The sequence below is a fragment of the Nylanderia fulva genome, unplaced genomic scaffold (assembly GCF_048542155.1).
Source record: "Nylanderia fulva isolate GAGA-0341 unplaced genomic scaffold, ASM4854215v1 Scaffold28, whole genome shotgun sequence".
Classification (NCBI taxonomy): domain Eukaryota; kingdom Metazoa; phylum Arthropoda; class Insecta; order Hymenoptera; family Formicidae; genus Nylanderia; species Nylanderia fulva.
Window position 1 is genome coordinate 1,369,566 of NW_028190347.1, and position 26,496 is coordinate 1,396,061.

Here is a 26,496-nt window from a genome sequence, read left to right on the forward strand (position 1 = left end):
AATTGCCCCGCGGCTCTCTCGCTTACCTTCCGCGTTACTCCCTTTTCGTCATAGTTATTCGCAGTCACTCCGGAAGAAACCAGGTGAATTCCGTCGAATTTTGTCACTCTCGTTCTCTTATGCTGCGTTTTCCACCTCCGCCTTGCCGAACGCAAAAAATACCATGACTGCCATTTGACAGCGGAGTTTATTAGTCAACAGTGATTCGTATTGACGAATCTTCCCCACTATGTTATTTTAAGGCGGATATGGAAAGCGACGGATTGAAGCTCGTTTTGTTTGTTCATACATTCGTTACATGTTTCACTGCTCGATTCTTTCTGACGCGTTACGATGTGATATAAAATGTGTGGCAAAAGTTCTATTGTGGAACGATTGTAGAATGAAACCGATAAAATATCATAAATCTCTCTTTAGAACTTAGAATTTGTGGCAAAGAATTGTCAGAGAATAAAATATTAATTTTTTTAATTAAATTGTTATGCTGTGTAAACAATTTGAAAAAAATCACAGAATTTTATATTTCTTAAAAGGAAATCTTTATTTTATTTTTGTGGAAGTGTTAAAAATATAATAATAACTAATTATCTAGAGCTCTAAAACAACCTAATACAGGTTTGAACATAAAGATAGATATGCTGGATATAAAAACAATGAAATAACTAATATCTTACAATTAGTTTTGCAAATATCATTATTGTTAATTAATAAGTCTATATTCTACATGCCTATTTTTATTTTCTATTTTATATTTGATGGCTGAACGTTAGTGTTTCAATTTCTTTGTTGTATTTTTCAAAGTTATTAACAGTTTCTTAGCGTATTTTGAAATCAATTTGAAATAGATTTGCTCTGATAGTGTTGACGTAACTATCCGTATAACAGGAGGCTATGTGCAAAGTAAAGTATGACGAGGCGCAGAAAGTCGATAAAAATTTGATCGACGTTCTTACGGTCCGCTTACGGCACTATCATCTTCATGGCATCCTTTATTTCGCATTCACGAGCACGTGAATATCTCAAAATCGTTTTTTGGCTCGGGGCGACATAAAGCTCTTGTCAGCACTGGAGAAATATGATTTTATCTCGAACACAGATAACGCGTCTAAGATGATGATGAAGACATCCCTGAAATTTAATTTTCTAAAGTTTCAATTTTCAACATTAAAAATAATATGATCCACTTTAAATTTAATTAAATAATTATATGATTCGCTTTAAATTTTTTCCGAAAGACAAAAACCAAAACATAAATTTAAATTTATTTCGAAATTTATTGCAAAGTTTATAAAATAAGCTGTATATACTTAATAAAGAAACGATAAAAAGTAATATATGTCAAAAATAACTACACACACACACATACACGTCACATGGGGGAGGGCTTGTAAGAATCAAATTTAGAATTTATTACACAAAATTTTATTTTTATTTGTGTAATATTTAAATCTTATTATATATAGGTATATACATATATGTACAACAGAATTTAGATTCTCGTTCTCTTTCTCTTATGCACTTTTGTCCTCGTATGTAAATCCGTCGTGGTAAGCGCGATCACGGACTTTCGGTCGAAGGATGCACTAGAGTCGAGCAATGCCATAGCTTTGGACGATTCTGTATGAGCTACCGCGAAGGGTCACTTCTGGGACAGCGTAAATCCCCGAATAGTGATTGGCAAGTTTCCGACGATCTCACGGGATATATCATCAGGTGCAGACGGTCACGACTGCGACAGTTTCAGCTTAAGAAGTCTTTTCTTCGTGGCTACATACTTATTGTGAATACTGATTTCTTGTAAATCGTCTGTTGTTCGCAAAAAAATCGCGAATTTACGTATATTCGATAAAACTTTTATTGATTTAAAAATTTGAGATATCAAAAAAATTGTGCATGAATGTTATAAAAATTCGATGACCTACATTTTAATAAATTCGATTAGCATCTCTTTAGCATTATTTAAAAATAAGTATATTAACATTTCTATATAAAGAAAGTATATATAGAAGGGGGCAATCAAAAATTGTATAAAAATAATTATATATTGAATTTTTCTATTAAATTTTAATGCAACAATTAGATATTTTACTATCGATAATGGATAGAATTTTAAAATAGGTATATCATTTAAAACAAAAACTTACTTAACTTTTTTATCTTTTTCAATTAAAAACAAAATAAATTTAGATATCATTGTTTATTCTAAATCTTTTAATTCTAAAACATATTTAATAGAAGAAAATGTTAATAATAAAATAAGCTCTTTTATAATACGTAATATAGGAATTCTATTTCCAATTAGAAAGATTGTTATCGAGGCAATTCTGCCCAATTATATTTTGCTCATTTTGATTCCTATTCTTGTCCAACATTTTGATAGAGAAAAGTAAGGAGAAAAAGAATTCTCTTCGTGCGTGTGAGGATCTCATGCGATCATCAGTTATTGTTCCGCGGATGAGATTGTGGGAAGAAATATTGCGTTAGAATAGTATAACGCGCAACTGACAACCTGCTATCTTAGAAGAACACGTGTGCACATATAGTCTATTTTCCACGCCAGACTGTTTGAACAGTTATAAGAATCGAGACTGCAATAAGAAATTATCAAATAAGATAATCAAATCAATATATTTGGTAATTATATACTTTAATGTTGATGACATATTCTTTAAACTTTAAACCATTCTTTTGTAATGTGTGTATATACGCACGCACATATATGTATATATATATATATATATATATATATATATATATATATATATATGAATGTACATAAAATCAATCATATAATTTATTAAATTTTATACATAATATTTGAATAATTTTTTGAGTAATCATTTTCATTCTTTAAATTAATTAATTTTGATGGATATTTGATTGGTCAATTTTAAAAATAGCATTCGATATATGAAGTTTTGATCAATAAATTGACCATCGATAATGCACATATTGAAATCATGTCATGAATAATTATATAATTAATTGGTCATGATGATTAAATATAAGATTCTAAGAAGCGTAATAAATGTAATAAAAGTAACACGTGAGATACACAACATATTGTGACACGTGTCGATATCGTGTGTTAAATTATCACTTCCATATATTGCGATGCATCGTTCTCTCACGAGCTACTGAATATAATAATAGATATATACAAATCGCAAAAATCGTTTATAACAGTTGTGTCAATTTAATTAGTTCTGTAAACATGATAATTGCTATACGTGATATTTGACGCGACACATTTATTAACATGTTTCAAACATTTATATATAAATCTTTACATACATTGCATTAAATTTATTATAAGTTCTTTCTCTAATTTTTCATTGCAAGTTAGGTCCCTTTTTTTAATGAATGAAATTAAACATTTATATGCGGTATGCAACTATATCTACAGATCTTAAGTATGCTATATGTAGATTTTAAATATATTTATTAAAGCAATTACATACATCCTCAAATCGGACGCGTCGTTAAAGAGTTTTTATAATTAATATTTTAAGTTTAAGTTTTTATTGAAGCTGTTTGAAATTAATTGAATTGAATTCGCTAAAAAATTTTTACGTTTAACGTGCAGTATCGATTTAATTAAGCCATTGTTCAGTATTTTGCCAACGAACTGCCGATTGCAAATTATCACGAGAAATTCGCGTTATCACAAGTGTTGGGTAAATCATAGGATCGCGTAGAAAATTCGATTAGGTCGACGTCAAATCGAAAGGCAAACGACTGGGAATGATTTGTTGCACAAACGAACCGCTCATTCGACGATTCTATTAAAACTAGTGGAAACGCGCGGTCCGATAAACTTTAGAAGCAAGCAAAAATTCTGCCGGAGGTTTTGACCGATCAAATCGATAATCACCGGCACTGCATTGAAAGGCAAATTAATAGTCGACAGGGAGTGAGATGTGCACGAATGAGGGAAACGAGCAACTATTAACCCCTTGCTTTCCATACTGGCAGTAGGTCGACAGTCACTTCCGCTTTTTTTTTCACGTAATTGGGTTGAACGATAAAACATGATGCATGCATGAAAGTCTGCATAAATCAGTATAGTCGAAAGAATATAGTCGAATGAAATATTTGTTATATTTGATAAGAATACTTAGGATGAAAAAAAAAACGAGCAATATTTACATAGATTTGAATGATAATTAGTTATGAGGAAAAATGCATCTGATAAAATTTAAAATTTTAATTATTATTAGTCATTTAATGCATAAGCTAATATTTGGATGTGTTCTAGTTAAAATAAGAGACTCTGCATGTGTGTGTGTGCTTCATATAGTACACAATTCTTTGGCTATTTTTTTTCATTTAATCATGCTAAAACACATCGTGATTTTAACTGCTTACAAATAATTAATTAGATCTCTACCGTTTTGCATAATGACATAACACTCGATCATTATATTTCCTTCTTCAATTCTTGATGGGCATATATCCTCCATTTTAAATATCCTTCAACAGACAACTATACGAAAAAAAGGTACGTTTAGAAAAGGGGAAAAAGCATGAAAAAAAAAAATAAAATAAAATAAAATTGAAAAAATAGATAAAATTTTTTTTCCACAATATACCCATTCGTTACTCGCACGAGGCTCGAGCTTTCGGTCGCGGGTCACGCGGAGGCGAGGAAGTGGAGCAAGTAGTGAAGGAGCGCGGGTGGTCGGCCTTTCTCGAGCATATCACGCTAGTTTTTCTCACTCGCTCGTGTTAGCGCTAGCGCGAATGTTAATGTTAGCGCTACCGCGAGCGAGCGAGCGAGCGAGCGAGCAGGCGAGCAGGCCGCGACCGGAGGCGGGTACGCGGTCGTGGCGTTTCCTTCTCCTCTTCGCGACTAACGCGCCGCGTGGGGATGGCGCAAGCGCAATAATTCTCTCTGTTCCCCGCCGCTGTTACCATCACCACGATCGCCACCATCACCACCACCGCCGTCGCTGCTGCTGCTGCTGCTGCTGCCGCCACCACCACCGCCGCCGCCGCCACCGCCGCCGCCGCCGCCACCGCCGCCGCCACCGCCACCACATACCCCTCTCCCCGCGATGCCCCTTCCCCCCGCCCCACCTCAAGAGCGCAGTGTCGCGTCGAACCTCTCGCAGAGCGCGTCGCACGTCCGAGTACCGGCCGCCGCCCGTCATCAGTAGTCGCCGTACCGCGCAGCCACGTAACCTCTCACCTTCTCCTTAGTTTTTAGTAGTCGGTAGTGTGAGGAGAGTGCGGAGAAAGAAAGAGAGAGAGAGAGAGAAAGAGAGAGAGAGAGAGCGAGAGAGAGAGAGAGAGAGATAGAGAAGGAGAAAGCAATCGGCGAAGAGACAAGGGAAGAGTAATATCGGGAGAGTCAAGAGAGCGAGCGAGAGGTCGACAGCCTTTTTCCCTCGTGTACACTCTATTAGTCGTCGTCGTCATCATCCTCGTACTCGTCCTCCTCGTTGTTATCGTCGTCATCCTCACCGCTGCCGCTGTCATCGTCGTTGTCATCGTCGTTATTCGGCGCGACGAGCGCGGGTATCCTCCGACCCTCAAAACACCCATTCGCAAAGACACCTCCTTTTTCGCCGTCAATAATCGCGCTCCTCATTCTAGTGCCGCGATTATCAACCAACAACTCTCCGTGATCCGCGGAGTGAACGAAAGATAAGGTATAAATAGAGGCGAGGGAAAGAAAAGCGTGAGGAAAGACGTGAATCGCGAGGAAGAGAGTTCGGGAATAACGGGAGCAGCATCGCAAACCGACCCAAGTTCCGAAAGAAAAATCTTGTGCGCGTCGTGACACCACCACCTCACGTACGTCACGAGCATCCTCTCATCGCGACGACGCTCGCCGCTGCCGTCGGCGACGAGGAAACACCGTTCGCGACTGCGAACATAACAAACGTCAACAAGCAGCCCCAGCCTAGCACAACAGAAACAGACACTCCGCTCCGGACGGATATACGCGAGCGAACCCCGCCGTCGCTTCCACACCGAGAGTCTCGCGACGACGACGACGACGACGACGAGTATTCGTGCGCCGCGCGTCGTTATGGAGTCCCAGAACCAGGAGATCGTAGCGAGTGGCTCGCCCGCCGAGGTGCCGAACGATCCAGGGTACGGAGAAATAGAGGGAAACGCAAGAGAATGCGGGAGGTTGTCACTGTCCACCACGTGAACCTTCGGCGGCCTTCGTGTTTCAAACTCCCAGGCAACCCCGAAACGTTTCACTACATCGACCATCAACGATCGACCACACGAGAGCGAACGGATAGAGAGGGAGGGAAAGAGAGAGAGAGAGATAGTGTGTGTGAGTGAGTGAGAGAGAGAGAGAGAGAAAGAACGGGTGCAAGAGAAGATGTATGTATGTATATATGCGTGAATGCGTGGGAGAATGTGAAAGGAGAAAGAGGATGATCGAGAGGGAGAAAATGGAGCACATTCGTTCTCAGTGCATTGATATATAACACCGCGCGGCGATCGTTCGTTCTCGAGGAAAAGCTTGTGTTTTCTGTTATCCTGTTTCGTGTTTAGTGCCGGTTGACGTCGGTCGCTTTCTAAAACCCGGATCGGTATAACTCTTGCCCCCATGGTTTCAACCCGACCCGGTCACCGTCGACGACGCGGATACGCCGCCGTGGATCACGCATGGTGTTTATGTTTGCCGGGCGCATGAATATGCGTTACCTCTCCTCGGACCGGTGGCGCCTTCTTTCAATGTTTGGTGTGCTCCCCCTCCCCCGCGTACCGTTGGGGGCGGTTGTGAGGGTGGGGAAGAGGGTCAGATGAATGGGAATGAAGGAGGAGAGAGGTACAGAGGAGATGCCGCCACCTTCGAATCTGCCGCCAGGTCGAAAGAACGCGAAATTCTGGAATACACCACACGTGAAGACACCCACGTCTTGTATATAATGACCACGTGGTGCCTCGACTCTTCCAACGAAATCAGGCGTGCTTCTGTCACGTGATTGTCCCGAAACGAGATCTTGAATTGGACGAGATTTGAAAATTGTCATTTTAATTAATAACTAGGTTATTATAATTTAGCCGATGTATTTGAAAATGCGTAGTTTCGCTTAGATTCAATTGTGGTCGATTAATTGATTACATCATGCCCCTGTCGATAGTGAAGCATCGATTCTATTCGTTAGATTATCCAGTTTAATATATTTTCTGACGGTATCTTTAATGTGTGAGGCAAAGTTTCGTGTTTAATTTTGGTTGTGAATAACAAACTGATAAGATCACACTTTTGAGTATAACGATTGAGGAATAACAACTTGATTGATATTACTTATATTGTACTGTGAATCATTTGATGATATCTTAAATGTTTGGAAGAGACGTGGTAGTTCTATTGCTTTTTTTCATGACTAATGAATTCATTAAATCATGTTACTATTATTAGCGCGAAGTATCGATCAGTGTTCGCTTTATGCTTCATTTAATGTTTATTCGGTGGAGTTATATTTTTTGATTAAATCGTACTTTTGTTCTACATACTAATTTGATTGTGAAATAGTAAACAGTTGAAATTTGTTTCTTCAGAAATGACCTTATTAACTTTACGATGGACGTTTCGTTATTAATTTTAATTTTAATAGTATTGAGAAAATCCAATAACGTTTATTTACGCGTTCAGTTTGAATAATTTCTCACATATTCAATATACAGAAATTATCTGCACGAAGAAAAATTATAAATTATAATTTTTAAATTTACTGAATCCACTTAAACTTTTTTAAACTATATTTCTGAGATATTTCAAACTTATTGGACATTTTTAAGATTAGCTTTTAAGATTAGGAGCAATTATGCAAATGTAGTATTTTAATTTTATATTAAATGAAAGAAATTCTGGAACTGATTATATATTGTTAAGAAAATTGTCAAAGTATAATTCATGTAGCTGTTAAGAGTTATGATGTAATGTTGGTTGCATCAATAAAAATTTTGCAAAGTAAAAATTTTGAACAAAATTCAACATTTGTTTTCCGAATCAATTATTAAACATGTTTTGAAATATAAATATATCTATGAAATAAAATTTGTATGATATTGAAAAATCTTTATACAAGGAAAATCAGAATTTTGATATTTGTTTTTTTCTTAATTAAATATATATAAATATATTTATAGTTTAAATAATGTCTAATTATAAAATATGTGATTAAATTTTTTAAAATTTATTTGTTGCTTAAATAGTATTTAATGATCGGAATTTAGTTTGGTTCATTTATCTTGATTCATTTATCTTGTCGAGACATAATGCAAAAATGTATAATCAACATAAAATAATTACACAACAACAGAAATTGATAATTAATTTTTATCAAAAGAGATACTGCTTTTATAAGAAAATTATAATATTAAGTGATATTAATGTTAAGTTTTGATGAATGATTCTCTCACATCGAAACAATCTGTGAGGTAATAATCAGTTCCAGATTAACTTGCGCGTTGATTACGAGCTAGAAAACAGTACAGCCTACTTTAATTTCTTCAATTCGGAAGATCTGGATAGATAGCTGGATGACGATAGAGCTATAGGGAGAAGGCGGGGGAAAGGAAGAGGTAGGGGAACAGAGGAGAGTATGCGTGGGAGGAAGATGGCTATATCGCGGCCTCGGAAAATCGATGTTCAAATGCACCACCACGTGATTACGTCCACAAAGCGGGAGCGTTATCTCGCCGTGTAATAATGCGAGACGCGATTATTTACGACGACGATGATGAAGAGCGAGCAGGAGAGAGAAGGGGAGAAGGGGGTTCTCGTGTCCGTGAGGTGAAAGAGGGAGGGGATCATGAATGAAAAGGATGGGAGGTCGTTTCCTTATCGACGCGCGCTGACGGATACTTAAGCCGGCTAATTAATGACGCGTACGTGGATCGATTATGGTCACTGCCGAGAACTTCCCCACTTATGCGGGAAGTGCGATTTGCTTCCTCGGAGACCGGCGATTACGCCAGCCGGTGGCGATCATTTCCGATCGGTCAGTTTATTTATACGGACCAGTTCGCGTCGCCTATCTAAGAAGCCAGAGTCGTTTTTTTTTATCGTTTGATGACCTTGATATATAGCGAAATTTTTCATCCAAATTTCTCCTTATAGCGCGAGAATTATCATAAACCTTGCCAAATGCACGTTGCTCAGTTTTCACGAATTGTTTGTTGATAATTATACGTGTTATTCATCGAGTCTTTATGATGATCACGTATAAAATGATTAGTCGCATTGAAATAGTGATAAGCGACACATTCATGTTACGCTCTTTCGATAAAGGAATTTTTAATGAATTGTTATGATCATCAATTTTCTGATTTTCTTATATTCCAAGATTTAAGAACTTATTTTTTATACTTAAAAATTTATAGAAAGATGCGAGAATTCTAAGCTTTGCGTTCGATTCTTTGCTTTAATAAATAATAAATGATTTTTCAATTTTTTCAACAACTATCAAAATTAAATAAATTAAGTTATTAAATTTTCGTTTAACATGTTACGTGTTGCTTAAATCTATTCCACGCGCGTTATTTATATTTATTTATTTTTGATAATTTATTTCGAAAGATGAATAAAATATATAAATGGTACATCTTCTGGCGGCACAAATTCGAGATGGACGGAAGTCTTATAGTACAGAAAAAAAATAGTCAAAATTTGGTTGTTGGATTAGTGGATCGATTGATGTGTGAGAGAAATTGCATGCGAAGAAAAGAAGGATGTATGAAGCGGAGGTGCCGGTCCGAGGAGATTCGTTCTGACCGCGATCAAAAGATCCGGTCTTCGGGCGCGTCGTGACCGTAACGTGTTCGCGTGAAAAGACGAAACGGGTGTTGTTCGATTGTTGGTTGATGTGTGGTGACACCTGCTGCCGAGGGTGGGAGACTGCGCAGGGGGTCGCAAAGTAGTACCGGAAGTTACCCTCTGCTGGCAGTCTCCCCGCGTCCACTTCCTCTTCCGCCAAATGATCCGCGGCTGGATGGCGAACCTGATGGAATCGTCTTTCTTTTCTAGGAAAATGTTCATCGGCGGCCTGTCTTGGCAGACCAGTCCAGGTATGTGACAGACACGTATATAATAGCGATCGAATAGCGTCGATTTGACAATTCTATACGATGGATGTCAATGGCGGCAATGACATCCAACATCCGGTCGAGATCGAGTCCCGTATCGCAAGAGAGCGCGACTTTAAACCGTTGCATATCTATTATTTCCTTCTATAGGTTTATTTTACTGTCATTATTTACCGATTTATATGACATGCGTTTTTCTCGCGATGTGTGCTGAACATATCATTGAGATATATCATTATTGACAAGTTGAAAAGCGGCTTTTTTATGAGGATATGCCATCATTAACGGGAATCTGATTGATGGACTTTGATGACTACATTTTTCTTTAAGAAAGTTTCAGTCCGTTAGAAGATGCATCTTTCATTTTAATTATTATTATTCAGTAATATATATTCTCTCAGCGATCAAGCCGATAGACTTAAAATTACATTAAACAAAATTAAAAACAATTTTACAATTTAAAAGCAAAATAAGTATTTGTTTATATCTAAATGAATACAATTTACTGAGACATTTTAGTTTTAGATTAAAATAATTCATAATTAAATTTTTCATTAAACATTTACAATGGAAATATCAAAGGTTGAAAAATATCTTTTTGTCATCTTTAAAAAACATTTTTTTATGGAAAATCTACTTAACAGCATAATTGCATCACGAAATATTGTTTTTAAATAGTTATAATCCATTATTTCTGAGAAACTAAGAAGCAATATTACAAAGTTCAATTAAATATTATTTGTAAACAAATTTTTTTTGTAATAGTTGATGTCAGTTGCGGTAATTTCAACAGTGATTTAAAAATTATTACACTGTGTGACTTTTACAATTTAATGTTCTTTTTTATTGTGACGGATAATACTGTCGAAAAATGTCAACTATAAAAACTTCGAAAAAGTATGCTTTCTAAAATTAAAAAATTTCAAATTTTTATATTTTTTTTATTATTTTACAATCTAACATATTTTTTATTTTACGCTATAAAGCGCGTTACGCTATATATTACTTCTAAAAAGTGCCCTTTTGTGTAAAAAGAGAAATATATACGAAAAGTCAATTTAATGCCAAGTTTCATGCATTACGTAATGACGTTTTTGTAAATTTAGTTTTATAAAAGCTAAAAAAGCTAAAAGATTATCTACATTAATATGTGATTTGAAATGATGCATAGTCTTTATATAATATATTGCATTATATATTTCTGTGATGTAAAACATTTTTAAATAAAATGTCTTTTTAACACTTAAAAAAAAAAGAATAACGAGAAATCTTGAATTAGAAAGCGATTCTGCTGCAAGTAAGATATCTTTAAAGGAATGTGAAAAATATGTATGAAAATTAATATCTTTATGGAAATTAATATCAATCTTTATATTACGTACTTTATATTATGTAGTGTCATTTATATTTTTACAATTTTATCAAGTTTATTTTAAAAATTAAGGATGATGCGACTTATTGACACATTTTGATGTGTCAAAATATGTATACCTACAGACAGCTTTATATATACAGATTATTATTTTCTCGTATTTTCTTCGACTATATTCTTATTACAATTGAAAACAGATGGTAGAAAATATTTATTTTCATATATTCCAAGCACTATAAAATGCTAAAAGGAAATCTGAATAGAATATATCTGAATCTCCTCTTTTCCACCTCTTCTGTAATATGCGATTAAACTTTATTACATTGACGCAATAATTATGTACAATACGTCACGTAATAATACGCAGAGGAAGCACGTTACGAAATGAACGAACAGAGATGCTCGCGGTCGTATTTTGCAGAATACTTATGTATGACGGTCATGTATTAACGTCGATTTTTTCGCGATATCTAAACGAATCGGCTTAATGAGACCCGCGTGCTAATCCTATTCACTTTCATTACCTCTACATTCGCGTTAATTAAAGGTGTTGCCGGTAATCTCAGTAAAATTTATTCTATTTTCTCATAATTTTTTTATATGTGGCAATTTTTCGAATTAAAATATGTACATTTAAAGATAATTGTTTTATAAAAATATATTTGGTGATATAATTATATCATATTATACATAGGGTATTATATCATTACTATATATAACATATACTAAAGAGATGATAATTATATTATCATTTTATAAATAATTATTATAATATAATTAAATTAATATAATATAATTGTATGTAAAAAATATTGTGGAGATATAATTATCATATATTATATGTAGGATTATTTATATAATACATAAATACATAATACGCGATTTTGTTTTGCAATTATGTGTCGCCATTTTTGTTCGAATAGTTCTTCAGCAATGAGTTTTTTTCAAGTATAGCTAAAAGAATACGAAGAGCGAACTCATTAACGTTATTTGCCGTTGTTGCGTAAGTCGTGTTTCTATCTCGCATGTTTCTCGCCATCCTGTTCGTTTCTCGCTTCGCTTTTCGCGCCACAGTTCGCTCTTTCTTTGCAAGCCATTTACAGGCTGTAGACAAATAACTTTTATAAACTTCGCAGGCGTGCAGAATGCCGGTACATGTAACTTTTCGAGTGAAATGCAGGATCCGCGAAATCCCATGTTGACGTTCTAGAACGATAAAAGCTACCAGTGTAATATGAATTCATAAATTAACTTTTGTTGAACTTACACTTTTGTTATCATGTTTTGGATGGGTTATTATTACTAAATTGTATCAAAATGGGGTTGGTAATCAATATTCTCTCACCAGATTTTCTAGCGCATGGAGTTTACGCATGGAATCTGTGTTTCCTTTTCAAAGTTACTTGTATTAAGAGAGTATTAAGTTACTTGTGTAGTATATTGTCTACGCATTCACGAAGTTTGTAAATTATCTATTTATATCCTACATAATTGGAAGATGTACGCGTGGGTAAGGTTCTTATTTTTGCATTTCTCTTTCTTTTGTGAATATTAAATAGAGATCTTGTCTGATGTATTGAAATAAATTAACTCAATTTAAGCGTACGCGAGTATTTAAATAATATACTTCATTTAAATACACGTTCAAAAGTCATCTTAAATTTTGTGATGTGTTGTTATGTGATGTTTATTTAAAAGACTTTAAAAGTAATTTTTTTGAAGCAAATTTTGTAAACCACAAGAGACACAAATATTTTTCGGAGATATTAAATAATTATTGTGATTTCATATTTAGTAAAATTTTAGAAAATTATGATTCTTCATGATACACATATGATAAGAGAAATTTGACACATAGTAAACGAAAGTGCATCTATAAAATATGCATGTTTTTGCTCATTTTACATTGAAACGATATGATATCCGATCTAGAGAAGCAATAGTTGAAATAACATTTTTCTTGACATATTTGACTGACACTGACTCAACTGCATATTGTTGATATTATTCATGTGAATAATTGTCGACGTGAATAATTATCGATCGATTATTTGCAACGTTCAACAACATGGATTTTTTTCAAAGTGTGTCAATAATGGATAATTGTCTAAATTAATGGGGCGAGGGGACATTTTTTATTTATATGAGTCTGTGTTCTCGATTATTATCCTTATTTATGGAAAATCGTTATTACTTAATATATCTTTTTACACTAACATATTACTGAATTTATACTTGAATATATATGGGAATGTGATATGAAGTCTATTATTATGATAGATTAATTCGCGAGTGATTCTAAACAATTCAGATTATCCTATCTACATTTATAATGTAATCTCCTGATTTATAATGCAATACCTTTCCTCAATGCGACTGATTTTACATCAAATTACCAGAGATATTCATTCATAGGTAAATCGGAAATAATATTGCGATTAATTAATTATACAGCGTCAATCTGATTGTTACTATAGAATAATTTAACTATTAATGCGATATCTGTCTTATTCGAGTATTCATTAATATTAAATGTTAAATTATTTTCGATTGAAAACATTCCAAAATTCACAATGTTGTATAAGCGTGTTTCTTAACAAGTGCTACGACATCTTCGGCGATTGTAACATTAGACTAATGCTTTGGGACTAGTCCAGAGGTTGTGGAAACAATGTACACTACTCGGAGCTTACAAGCATATGTCAGTTTACGCCTGATTTTCGTCATCTCCTCAAGAGTTAATGTGCGAGGTTTACAACAGCTGAGAAATTGTGGCTCAAATACAAACGTGCTTCGCGTGCTTGTTCTTAATAGAGCAATTTCATGATGTCTCGTTCATTTTCCAAACTATATTTTCCTAGCTAATTTCATTGCAATGTGTCGTATTTAAAATTAAATCGTATTTCAAACGTTACAAGAGAATGAATTAGGAATACGCAGATAACAAAATCTTATTTTTATTTTATTTCAAACGGTGGTTAAAGATGTATATTAAAACATCGTAAAAATAATATCACTCGAATTATTATTAAACATATTTTTCTTGCTTAAAAGATTCGGTAACTAAATGAAAATCCATGGAATTTAAGGCGCTTTGATTTTTCATGTCATTTCGCCTTCATATCTTTCTTATTATTTATTTATGTCATGGCGATATACTCTCTGATTCTATCACGATGCTTCCGTTGCTTCCGTAACGAATATCGATCGCATTTTCTTGATGTTCGATCGAATTGATTTTTACTTATCATGAATTATGTACTTTGCGATAAGATCACAATGAAATTTGTGTAGATCTATTTATAGTAGATTCTTAATCGACAGTTTTTCAAACGAAGAATAAAAACGACTACGAAGTTAGAGATTAGCGTTAGTCTTTTTGCCCGATAATGTATGATGGTATGCAAAACATGAACGAGCATACTATCGACTCTCATTGCTGTAACAAGTCGATCGCAAAGTGCATACGAGCGAAACCTTTGACGTTTCCCTGTCGTCGTTGTCGTTGTTGGCCTCTTTGTCCTTGTCGTCGTCGTCTTCGTTGTCGTCGTTGTGGTTGCTTCCTCCGCCGCCATCCGCTTCGTCGTCGACGACGTCGTCATCGTTGTCGTCGTTGTCGTGGTAGTGTCTGATGCAATCGAGCGCAACAGACTCTACTCTCGACTCTCGCTATTTTTAAACGTAATTGCACCCGGCCATTTTAATGGGCTACCAGGCATAGTGACGGAGATAGAGTCATGACATGGAGAAATAACAACGGAAAAAATTTACCGACAAATTTCACCGAGCACGTTAACTCGAATGAAAAGGTATTAATGTTTAATCGTTGCTTAGGGAAACCATTAAATTTTAATAATTTAGCATAGGAAAAGCCTCGATTGCGATCGATAACTTGTATAAAGAGCTATACATTCCATAACGATCAAATATATTTGTGATTTTACGTGGATTTTTTGAAAAAAATTTAAATTATTACTTGAAGAAGATACTCATGTCGATAATGCGGGTTTAACATTCGATATACGATATTTCTATTTGATTAGCAAATGTCGATCGAGTTTTTTCGATGGTCGAAGGAGATCGGATCGACTTTTAATTAGCATGAATTATGCACTTTGCGATAAGATCACAATGACGAAGTTTGCCATGCGCCGCTCTCCGCCTGCCCAAGCTTAATGTGGAGCGAAACGAGAGACGTCAGTCGATTAGTCACAGAACACCGCCGTCGTCATCCCTAAACAACGCCAATTAGTACCACTCTAAAGCGGATTATAAATAGTATATTAGATAGGTCTGGGTTGAATTGAACGAGCTTTAAGATGTGTATTAACACGGATGACGCATTTTGTATGAATGTGTTCGACATATTTTTAGGTTAATTTCAACAAGTGTATAGTAATTCAATTACACTGGCAACATATCCATTAATTATGCTTACTTATTTGATCATTTTTGGATTACATATTATAATTTTATAATAATATAGATACAAATCAAAATTTTATTAAATAGTTTATCTAATTTTTTAATTTAAATAAAGTTTGATAATAATTAATTTTAATATACATACAAAAAGGGTAAATATTTAATTAAATTATATAGATAACGAGGAAACTAATTTAACATGTATTTGATTACACAAACGTGTTATTATTTAATAAATTATGCAGCACTAAGAAAGATTTCTATTACGAGATGATATTCTCTTTTTACAAAAGCAAAAATTTGTTGCGATTTATAATTGTATATTCGATATACTTAATATATTTAATTTCTCAATTATTTATATTAATTTATTTTTATGATTTATAAATATTGAACAATTTTATATTACATCAATAGTATATTTATTTCGTGCGATTGCTGTCAACAACATGTGTGAAGATTTTTGCATCGTCCTATAACTGGGTATTCAAAACATCGATGAACAAAATAAATACCCTCTCTTTTATTTTCCTGAAATATTAACGCAAATCGTGGCTTGTTTTGAACAGGGGCGGGCAAACGTTATTTCCGCTATATTTCACCGAAACATGCAGCACGGTGCGGTATGGCAAATTTCGACCAGGGAATGTGTATCCGTCGAATACGCGACCTGTCGTAGCATCAGAAATATTATTCGCAGATGGATGCCGTTTACAATTTAACGAGTGTTTCAATAAATATTTTTCGCCTCGCGGTATTTTATCGTCACGTGTTCACTGTTGACTCAACCAATAAACGCTGTTCTTACGAAAAAATGTATACTGATATAGTATGTATCTGAAGAATACATTTTTTCTTATAGGGAGCTAATATATTATTAAAAAAAATATATATACATATACACATACATATATATATATGTATTAGACATAATAATAATAAAGTAAAAAGATTATATCAGTGGTTCAAAATTACATAAAATGTATAACAATAAAAAATTAAATATTATCTCTTGAAGAAATTCAAGTATAGACTTTTTAAAACATACTTTAAGAATTTTTAAACTTTTATTTTGTACTATTATTTTTGTCTCTTTCAAAATTTAAAAATTTTGATACCTCGACATTAATACAAGTATTTTGCTTCAGTGCTAGTGACTTTTAGGACAGCAATTGAAAGAAATGATAATAATAAGTCCAGTATATCCTGCAACACTTTTGCGCATAGATTTCTTTTCGGAAGAAACGGATGGATCGACGACAGTGAACGCGTGGTTTCGAATATATGAATGTATATTTATGTGTGTGTATGCACATCGGTAGTCTTTCGCACGGTCGACGAACACTCTTATCCGTGAACATCTAGTTTTGCCGGCTCGCAGATCTCGAACAAGAGGCGCCTTGTGCCGATCGCGTACGTTAGAAAGAATTTCATAACAGCCGCTGCCTTTTCCCTTATCGGGCAAACCGTCGTCACAATGGTGGTTCTTTTTTCCTCTTTCTCTCTCTCTCTCTCTCTCTCTCTCTCTCCCTCCCCCCTCCTTCGGTCTCATATAGGTCGGCAAAAGATAAGCCAAAGCTTGCTAGAGATAAAAAGAAATATTGCATACAATCAAAAGTTGCGAAAGGACATTTAAATGAATGAGATATACTCATAAACATCGACAATTTTTTTTTGTAAATTTAATGTTAAAAAGATGCTGAATATTTGACGAAATATCTGACGAAAATTGATATATGGTAGAAATTCGGAATTTCGAATTTTCCATATGACACTTAATCTGTTTTGTGAATAGGAATTACTGTTGTTGAACGTTGTACTATAATATCGTGACGTATATATGCGATCAAAGTACGGCATAAGTATATATATATATATATGTCAAATATATTTCTACTTCTCAAATCGAGACAAATTAAGATTTTTCTGAAAGAAAATCATTATGCTATTGCTAATTATAGAAATGTTAGATACTATATATGTATAATACAATATACGTATACTATGTAAATATATTATTGAATTAATATATTAATAGATTAATATAGAAAAGTAGCACATGTGTTGACATATCTTTTCCATTTTAAATTGAAATATACATATATCACTTGTGTTGACCTGATATTTTCGGCTTTTTAAAATAAATATAGATAAGTTATGAATGATCGCGTCACATCTCATCAAAAAATATCGCATTATCGAATTTTTCTTTTATGTATTCTGAATTTATTGGTCGATAATATTGTATAACAGTTTTTCATCTTTGTCTTTAAATATCAATGAATTCACCGTTAAAACTAACGAGCGGCGATAGGAAAAGTAGGACAAGTCGCGGACTTGACCTGGGTTGCGATTTATGACAGCGATTCTTTGATTTATTGCTGGCCATTTCGATCGAACATGGAAAATGAAAATTCAGAAGAAGAATAGCGCATTGAGAAAAGCGCTGTATCATAAAACTTGAAAGAAAATTTATTCCACTAAAATATTAACATAAATTTTAAGTTTAAAAAAGAAATATTTCTGTTTAATTTCATTTTATTAATATTATATTTTAGTTTTATAATTTTCAATCACTAAGGTACAATAATTTTTTTTTTATTATATTATTGTAATTTTATCTGATATACATAAATGCACATTAATTAATAAATTTTTTTATTTATATAATAACTAAGTGTACTATTATAAGTACACTATTATACATTTTCAGATTATGGCATATATCAATACTATAACACATTTGTAGAGTACACCGAGTGCATAGTTTGATGATACATAGATTATACATATGTTTACATGGTTATTAATTCAGCGCAATAATATCATGGTTTCTCTCAAATAGCGCGATAATTTTTATTTATAATATTTTTGTTTCGTGAAAAGATTGAAACACTTGCATTTAAGATACATTGTTATTGTCTCGCATGTTCCAATTTGCTGCAATGATATTTGCCGATATTGCATATTGCGCTTAAGTTGCATTTGTCTGACTTTATTTAGCGCAACTATAAATTTCTCTCAGATATTGAATTACGATGTTTTCGTTTTATTAAAGAAGAACGCGTATTATATACAAGGTCTATATTAACATTCCTATGTTAAGGCTAACAATGACCGACAAAGTAGGCGACTGTTAATAGAAAGGAAGTAAACGTTGATTTTCTCATTGATAAAAGATTCAACATTCTGTTCTTTTTTTCTCTCTAGTTCTATTACGTCATAGAATTTCTTCTCGCATTGCTCGAAATTATCGGCGGCGTAAATAATAAAAACCGACACGCACTATTCTTTATATCACAATATAGGCGATTCGATTAAGCATGAATTCTTGCAATAGAGAGATTCATCATTATTCCGTAACAGTTAATAATAATCGGTCAAACTTCTCCTAATGGAACCACCAGGATTATTACGTTCGACATTTCCGTTTTACGATATACTGCAGCGTTTACATATAACAGCTATATCCAATGTCTCACATGTTACGAATTGCAGTGGAATCCGTCCGCGACGACGATGGACGCGGAGTAAGTGCATCGCGGAGTGCATCCCAGCGTACCGTTCCCACTATATGCGCTTCCCTTTCTCTCCCTTCGCTTCTCCTCCCGCTACTATCCCGCCAGCGGTCGTTCGCGCCAGATGCTTCGTCGTTTTCTCCTGTCGGGCGCACGTGCTGCTCGTATCGTTCGTTCGTTCGGGCACCGGCCGTTCGGAGACTGTACGAGATGGAGCAAGAGAGGACGGGTGGCGCGAGAGGATCGCGTCGATGCGAGCATAAATGTTTATGCTTCGTGTCGCTCGATAACGTTCGTTATCGGCACTCTTTGGAGTTCCGCGTCGTATCGTGCAGCTCGTCGAGTCCGGATGCATTTTGACTTGAACCGCGAAGATGCTAACGCAAAGCACTGTGCATTTTTTTAGAGAGAGGGAGGGAGAAAGAGAGAGAGAGAGAGACAGAAATCAAGCATTAAAATAGAATCGATTGTCTAATCGCGATGGCGCTCGTTAGATCTCGATAACGCGCGTGTTCTATATTTTTTTTGATTTCGAAGAAATCTTGAAAAACAAATTTTTGGGGAATAATATATACTCAAATAAACGAAAGCTAAATGATTGTATATATCGTCTTGTTTAGAATTTTGAAAATTATCTGATTCTTAAAAACCCGAGATATAAAATATATATACATTATATAACAAATATTTTTAGCATCATTGCTATTCATTTTTTTAAATTCATTATTTCGATAAGCTGCTTGTTTAAACTGCTTCAAATAACATCATTAAGAACGCCACAATTGGCGAAAGCCAAGGTACCGAATTAAGATTCACATCGTATTTGCGGCGACTAAGAGATTCAATTAAACGACTCGACGATGTGGATAAGAAATGGAATTAATCGGTGCTAATTAGCGTACCGCTTAAGAACGAGATGGTGCATAGTGTTAACGGGGACAAGAAAACGATTTCCTCTGATCGATTGTATTTTCTTCTGATTACAAATTTTATGATTAAGTTTCATGCGCAAATGCGTTGAATAATTGCTTTAAAAATAGAACAAGTCTTTCGAAAGTTAAAATTATATTATAGCCACTTATCTCTTTCTTCTGTAGTAAATTTTGCTTTACCATTTAGAAGGATGTAACAGAACGATTAAATATATAATTTTTTATTTTTTGCGGAGATTAGTATATATATATATAATATTTCAAATATTAGGGCAATGTTAATTCTAATATTAATACAATTGGAACGCGTCTTTCAATTTTATATTTTTATAGCGCGCATTATTCAGATACAAATTCTTTTGACAGGAGGGAATTTTGACAGTTTCGGAGCGCGAGAGAGAGAAGTATAATAGTTGCAATTGACAAAGCTGTGGGGAAACAAAAAAAATCATAGGCGAACACGTGAACGGGGTCGATGCAAGAGCGCGGGTGGCTGCGCATCGCGAGAATTTCCTGTATAGCATCGGAGCGCTATAGTTTACAACAATGGGAGTCATATTGCTCTGCCCCGCATTTCCTCCCTCTTCGCGCTCGATTCTTCCCCACCGCACTCAAATTCATTCAACGTTTCCAATTAAGGGGTTAGTCCACTTTGCGTCGGCAGTGAGGTATGACTTTGCGCCGCAAATGCGCCATTCTCGTATGTTCTAGAACTTTATTCGACCGAAACGCTCATCATTAAAGCTGCGCGATTACACGCGTCTCGACGCGACCAAAACTTCTCGCACCGCATAAATTCGTAAAACAGTAAACATAATTTGCAAATTCACAAATATCTTTAAGAATTTTAAGATTCGATAAAATAATTTCGCGAATTGTACTAATCTTACATAATAACACGTTCCAACATTCAAGAATAGCAACAATGTATACAGACCTTCCATACAATTTCATGACTTTAGAATTTTAAATCTTGAAAGCCTAAAAAATTGTAGGAATTTAACATCTAAGTCTCATGGATCTTTGGTCTTTAAGGACTTAAAAATTTTAAAAGTTTCATTTCTTTGAGTGCGTATTTTTTTAATTCTTTTATTTTATAATATTCATAATTTTTGTGTGCGAGACACTTTTTACTTTTAAAATCTTGAATTCATAGAAACATTAATTACATGACACTGTTATGAGATCGTAGAATACATGAATCAATCTTTGTATTAAGATATTTGAGATAACACACCTCATAATTATATATATAATCAATATATATATCGAGATATAATCATTACATATCGTGTACATTTTATTCGTTTTTGTTTTACATAACGATTCACTGAAGTGAATGCTCATTTATGTGGATTAGAGACGGGGTTGCCTCCAATCAACCGGCGATTAACTGCCACGTTCATCATTCCATGTATCGTTAACTTTAATCAGTATTTATCTCTTTCAAGCTGATATTAATTAATATGTATACGCGGTTGTCGTGCGTCAAAATTGTACGCTATGGATCAGCTTTCAAAGCGATGTTTTATCTGCAGTGGTTCAAAATATAGTGACGAATGTAATCGAATATCATGTATCTAAAACGTGTTCATTTAAATATAATATTTATTATATTCATTTCGATACATGTCAGATAAATATGAAAAGTAACAGTTTTTATGACTTATTTTATGGCTATTAAAATTTAATTTTTTACGATTGCTTTAATGCATCGTAAATAGATATATGCGCAACATTTTATGTTTACAAATATGTTTATGAAATATATTTCTACCATAATTATAGATATTTATTTTATTTATTGCTATATTTATATATATTTATATATGTAGAAAAATATTACCAAGATAATTATATAGTTGCTTTCCATTTACATTAAAATATCCATGTTAAAAAAAGACAAAAATGAGATTTATCTGAGTTTTGATGTAAATGGAAAGCAATTAATATTTAATATAACAACACGTGTAATACAGATGCTCAGTATAAGACGTTTATTGTTAGAACAACAGCGAATGATTGACTAACTGACTGACTGACTGACTGACGCTCGGCCTTAGATTGAAATCAAAGAAAGACCGACCTGACAAAGAACGAGACTTATCGATAGCGGTTCCTAAGATCCCGGCTCACGTGTGATCAAGCCGCGGTACGTCGCGAGCGCACGTGCGTCTATGACAGTGAGATTATTTCTCGGTATCGATTCATCAAGGGATCTAACTGTCGTATGATCTCATCAATACGCCGCAATAACAAAATTTATCTTTTAATAACAATCGGAACATAAAAAGATACAAACATAAGATGTACAAACTGCCGCATTATACGCACTGTAATCCTACATATATAAATATATGATATTATAAAAATTAAAAAAAATATTTATTGAAAAATACTTGCATTATATGAAAAAATATAACATGGAATGTCATTCTTGATGTTTTTGAAATTTAATTATTAATTAATTATTAAATAAATCTTTATTTAAGCAGTATATATATATATATATATATATTATTTTAAACAGTACACTAAATCTATGAAAGAATTTAGTATACCTAGATGTATAATATAAATATCTGTAATTATTTTTTTATCACAAAAAGAAAAAAACTTGAGCAAATTTTTCGATTTGCGATCAAGATGGCATAAAAATCATGAAATTTATTCGTTAAACATGTACAATGATCGCGAAAAATATCGAGGTCAAAGGCCTCTTCCGCAATGGGAGCGACACGGTGCGCATAAGCTTATCGAGATCATCCGAAACGAGCCATTGTCAGCACGTGGTTAACCATGACTATCTAAATTAGAATCGGTGTTGACGACGCGTCGGCCTCCCTCGTACCCGGCGCGTCGGCGTTTGCGGCCAACTTTTACGTCGTCTTTTACGTCCGTGCTTTTTACACCGAGTGAAAAAACTTTTGCGAGGCGGCTCACATGCGAGAAAAGCAAAGGCGAATTCGCGCGGCTTATTCTCGATGGTTATCCCGAGCGAAACGTATAAAGTGAGCGTATCGAATGAATAACTTCTGTGTTAACGCATTCTATATAATAATACCCATAATCACACACATTAATAACTTTTCAATATAGATTTGTATTATAAATGAGAATTTATTTGGTAGTACATTAATTCAAATAAATTCTAATTTATATTACAAATCTCCTTCATTATTTATCTTCCGGTTATTATTCTATAAATCATCTACACAATCTATACATAATCCATTTTTTGGGGTAATTTGTCATTTGCATGATACTTTAATTCAAAATAAGAACTCTGTCTTGGAATCATCTTCGAGGAACTTGCGAGAGCTTTCTGTGACATGATAAAAGGCGGTTGGATGTAGATAGAAGCGAGTAAGGTGATAGGTTTTTGCGCTGACTCGTCGCTGACACGAAATGGTTTGGGTTACGTCGCGGTGAGATGATCGTCGAAAGGGAACAGCATGCTTCGACGCTCGGAAAATGTCATAGAGTGAACGTGATGCATCTCTGAATATAAGTCATCTTTAGCTTACAGAGCTAAATAAATGTCAAATGTGTTGGGGGCTGATATACATAATATAATGTATATCAATTTTAATATTCTCAAAAATCTTTTTGAACGCTCATTATAAAATATATAAATCTAAAATAAATATGATACAGTCATCCAACGGCAAAATTTCACATTATCATTAATCTTGCTTTTACTCAGTGCATATGTTAAATATTCCATTTTATTGCGTTAAAAGAAACAATTTTACAAGAAAAAAGTATATGTTTTACAGAAGAATTAATTGAGAAATTAGATACTTACAGCACAAATAAAATTCTTGATTACTATATTTTTATTGCTTTAATTGTTCAGATAATTGTTTTTTTTCCGAATTTCATTAAAAAGAAATTGATTTGTGTTTATTTTTCTTTTAACGAGTAGTTATTTAAATGGTTTTTTAATTATATAAACTAAGCTATGGAGTAATTATTTTAATGATTTATATCTTATCTTATGTATACCAGATGTATACAAATATAAAAAAAAGTTAAACAATATGCACAATAGAAAAAGATAGGAAAGTTACAGATAGTGAAATTGCAGAACACCGTGAGGAGGAAAGTTCTTTTCTGCTAGGCACGGTATCATTTTACCCAGTTTAACATTTCAACATGTGAATGCACCATCCCGTGCAGGTAACTGCGAACAGTAATATCTTATGTCCCCGATACATTCAGGAATTTATAACGATCAATAATGTTTAGTAGTAAGTCACCGGTAGTATATCGTCTTGAAAGTGGCGCGTAGCGTGTTCCGGAAGTTAGTTCAACTCTTTAACCGGTGTGTTGCTTTTCTCAACGCAAGTATTATGTTATTATTGAAGAACGAAGAGATATTCATATATATGTATCTTATTTACTTAATACTACTGTATTTATTTAAAATATATAAATGTTTTATTTGTTAATTGTGATAATAATTTTTAATTTTCTCTTATAAATATAATAGAAATAAATATAATAGAAATAAATATAATAGAAATAAATGTAATTAATATTTCTTAATTTGACATTTACATGAATTCGGATCATTGTAAAATTAAACGAGCAATTATATAATTAACTAAATTACAATTTGTTCATCTTACCTTATGTATTACTTCGCCATTTTTCTCATGTTTCTCCCCTTTTTTTGTTCATCATTTATCGCTCCTTTATGATATTCATGAACACCGTTAATTACGATCATGCAGCATATTATATAATATTTTCGATGTTAATTTCACACTAAGTGCGTTTTATTTTATTTTATAAATTTTTTGCGAAGCACGCGAAAATAATGGTTAAATGAAATTATGTTATATAATCAGTAACGAAAACTTGTGCAGCCGAATTTATATAATGTTATTTTTGTTAAAGAATATGCATGCATTTTACAGCAATTTTAATGATCGGATAATACGATACACAGACGCTTTGCGTGCTCACTCGCTCACTGCACGAAGGCCACTGTACATAAACACACGGTATGCTGTACGCAGAAGTCACCGAATTTTCGTGACGTACAGTACACATGTAGCGCGCTATTATTTATATGATTTGCGTTTAATGTATCATTTGCGTAGTAAGACTCGAGTGAGTAGGAAGCATCATGGAACACTTCGTGTCGTCTTATTATCTGATAGTTAAAAACTGTTATAAAAGTGTGTGTGTATACTATTTATTAATAATATTCGCAAGAGATAGCATTGTGTAAATTCGATCGTGTGTTTTTTATGATTTATCGCGCGATCGTCGCTAATCTAATCTAACTTAACCTAGCCTAACCAATATTTTCTCGTTCTTCTGTCGTGAAATAAAATGTGCATATAAAGTTAACGTCGAAAGTATATGTAAAGTAATCGTAATTAACTGTGTTTCCTCGTGAGTGTTATGTAAGTGCTAAAAAGTAACAAATGAGGAAGAGACGACTCGAAGAAATAACGGGTAATACTGCGGTGAGCAGTTTAATACTTTTGTTGTATTTATCGTATTATATTTTTTGTAACTTAGCGTTGCGTAAACAAATATCTGATTAATAAAAAAATTTTGCGATAAGAGGACATAACTAATGATGTTAAATTTTTTTAATTTTTAAAAAGATAATAATTATCACAAAAAAATAAACAAATCATCTTAGTTAATTTTTTTTATATTAAAATATTTAATATACTTGAACTGTTGTATCTGTCATTCTCAAGTCTTACGATATAAATCAAAGACTCATTGATTAGCAAACTTGCTGAATACGCTAAAAAGAGAAATTAATAAAGAGATTTTAAGGTATTTTTCATTTTTATCTTATACAGGCATAGATAGGAATGTACTTCTCTCATCAGGGAATTATGTTGTTTCCCTTACTGTATTTATCCGTTTATAGGCTAGGTCAGGTCTCTAGATAGGGACGGTATAAGTGCGACATATAAACGCGCACGCATGCAAGCGCGTGTATACGAATGAATAGATCATCCCGTTTGCCGTATCGAACCAGTTAGAGTTAGACGAACAACGGTTACTTCTTAATGGACTCACTATGCTCGTCCATTACCCTAGGCTGACACGTTTGTATCCCCCTCGACGTGCACATGCACGCAAGTTATACAGGGCATACGTGATACCATTGTCACGTGGTTGTAGCTCGCGTTGACAAACGCGACCCTTT

The 26,496-nt window shown here is 33.8% G+C and overlaps 1 protein-coding gene and 1 long non-coding RNA gene across 6 annotated transcripts in view; both read left to right on the forward strand.

Moving 5' to 3' along the window:
- The first annotated feature begins 5,975 nt into the window (after positions 1 to 5,975).
- Rbp6 (RNA-binding protein 6) overlaps positions 5,976 to 26,496 on the forward strand; it is a 590,474-nt gene continuing 569,953 nt past the window's right edge. For all 3 annotated transcript variants that reach the window (XM_029311221.2, XM_029311220.2, XM_029311223.2), the window contains exons 1-2: positions 5,976 to 6,102; positions 10,004 to 10,044. In XM_029311221.2, the coding sequence (XP_029167054.1) occupies positions 6,038 to 6,102; positions 10,004 to 10,044 (106 nt within the window). In that variant the 5' untranslated portion in view covers positions 5,976 to 6,037. The remainder of the gene's footprint in view (positions 6,103 to 10,003; positions 10,045 to 26,496) is intronic.
- The window catches only part of LOC114937653 (uncharacterized), a 152,520-nt gene continuing 151,449 nt past the window's right edge, over positions 25,426 to 26,496 (forward strand). Inside the window, exon 1 of one of the 3 annotated variants that reach the window (XR_003820918.1) lies at positions 25,426 to 25,792. This is a non-coding gene — a long non-coding RNA (uncharacterized LOC114937653). The remainder of the gene's footprint in view (positions 25,793 to 26,496) is intronic. The other 2 variants (XR_003820919.1, XR_014924970.1) reach the window with 2 other exon arrangements.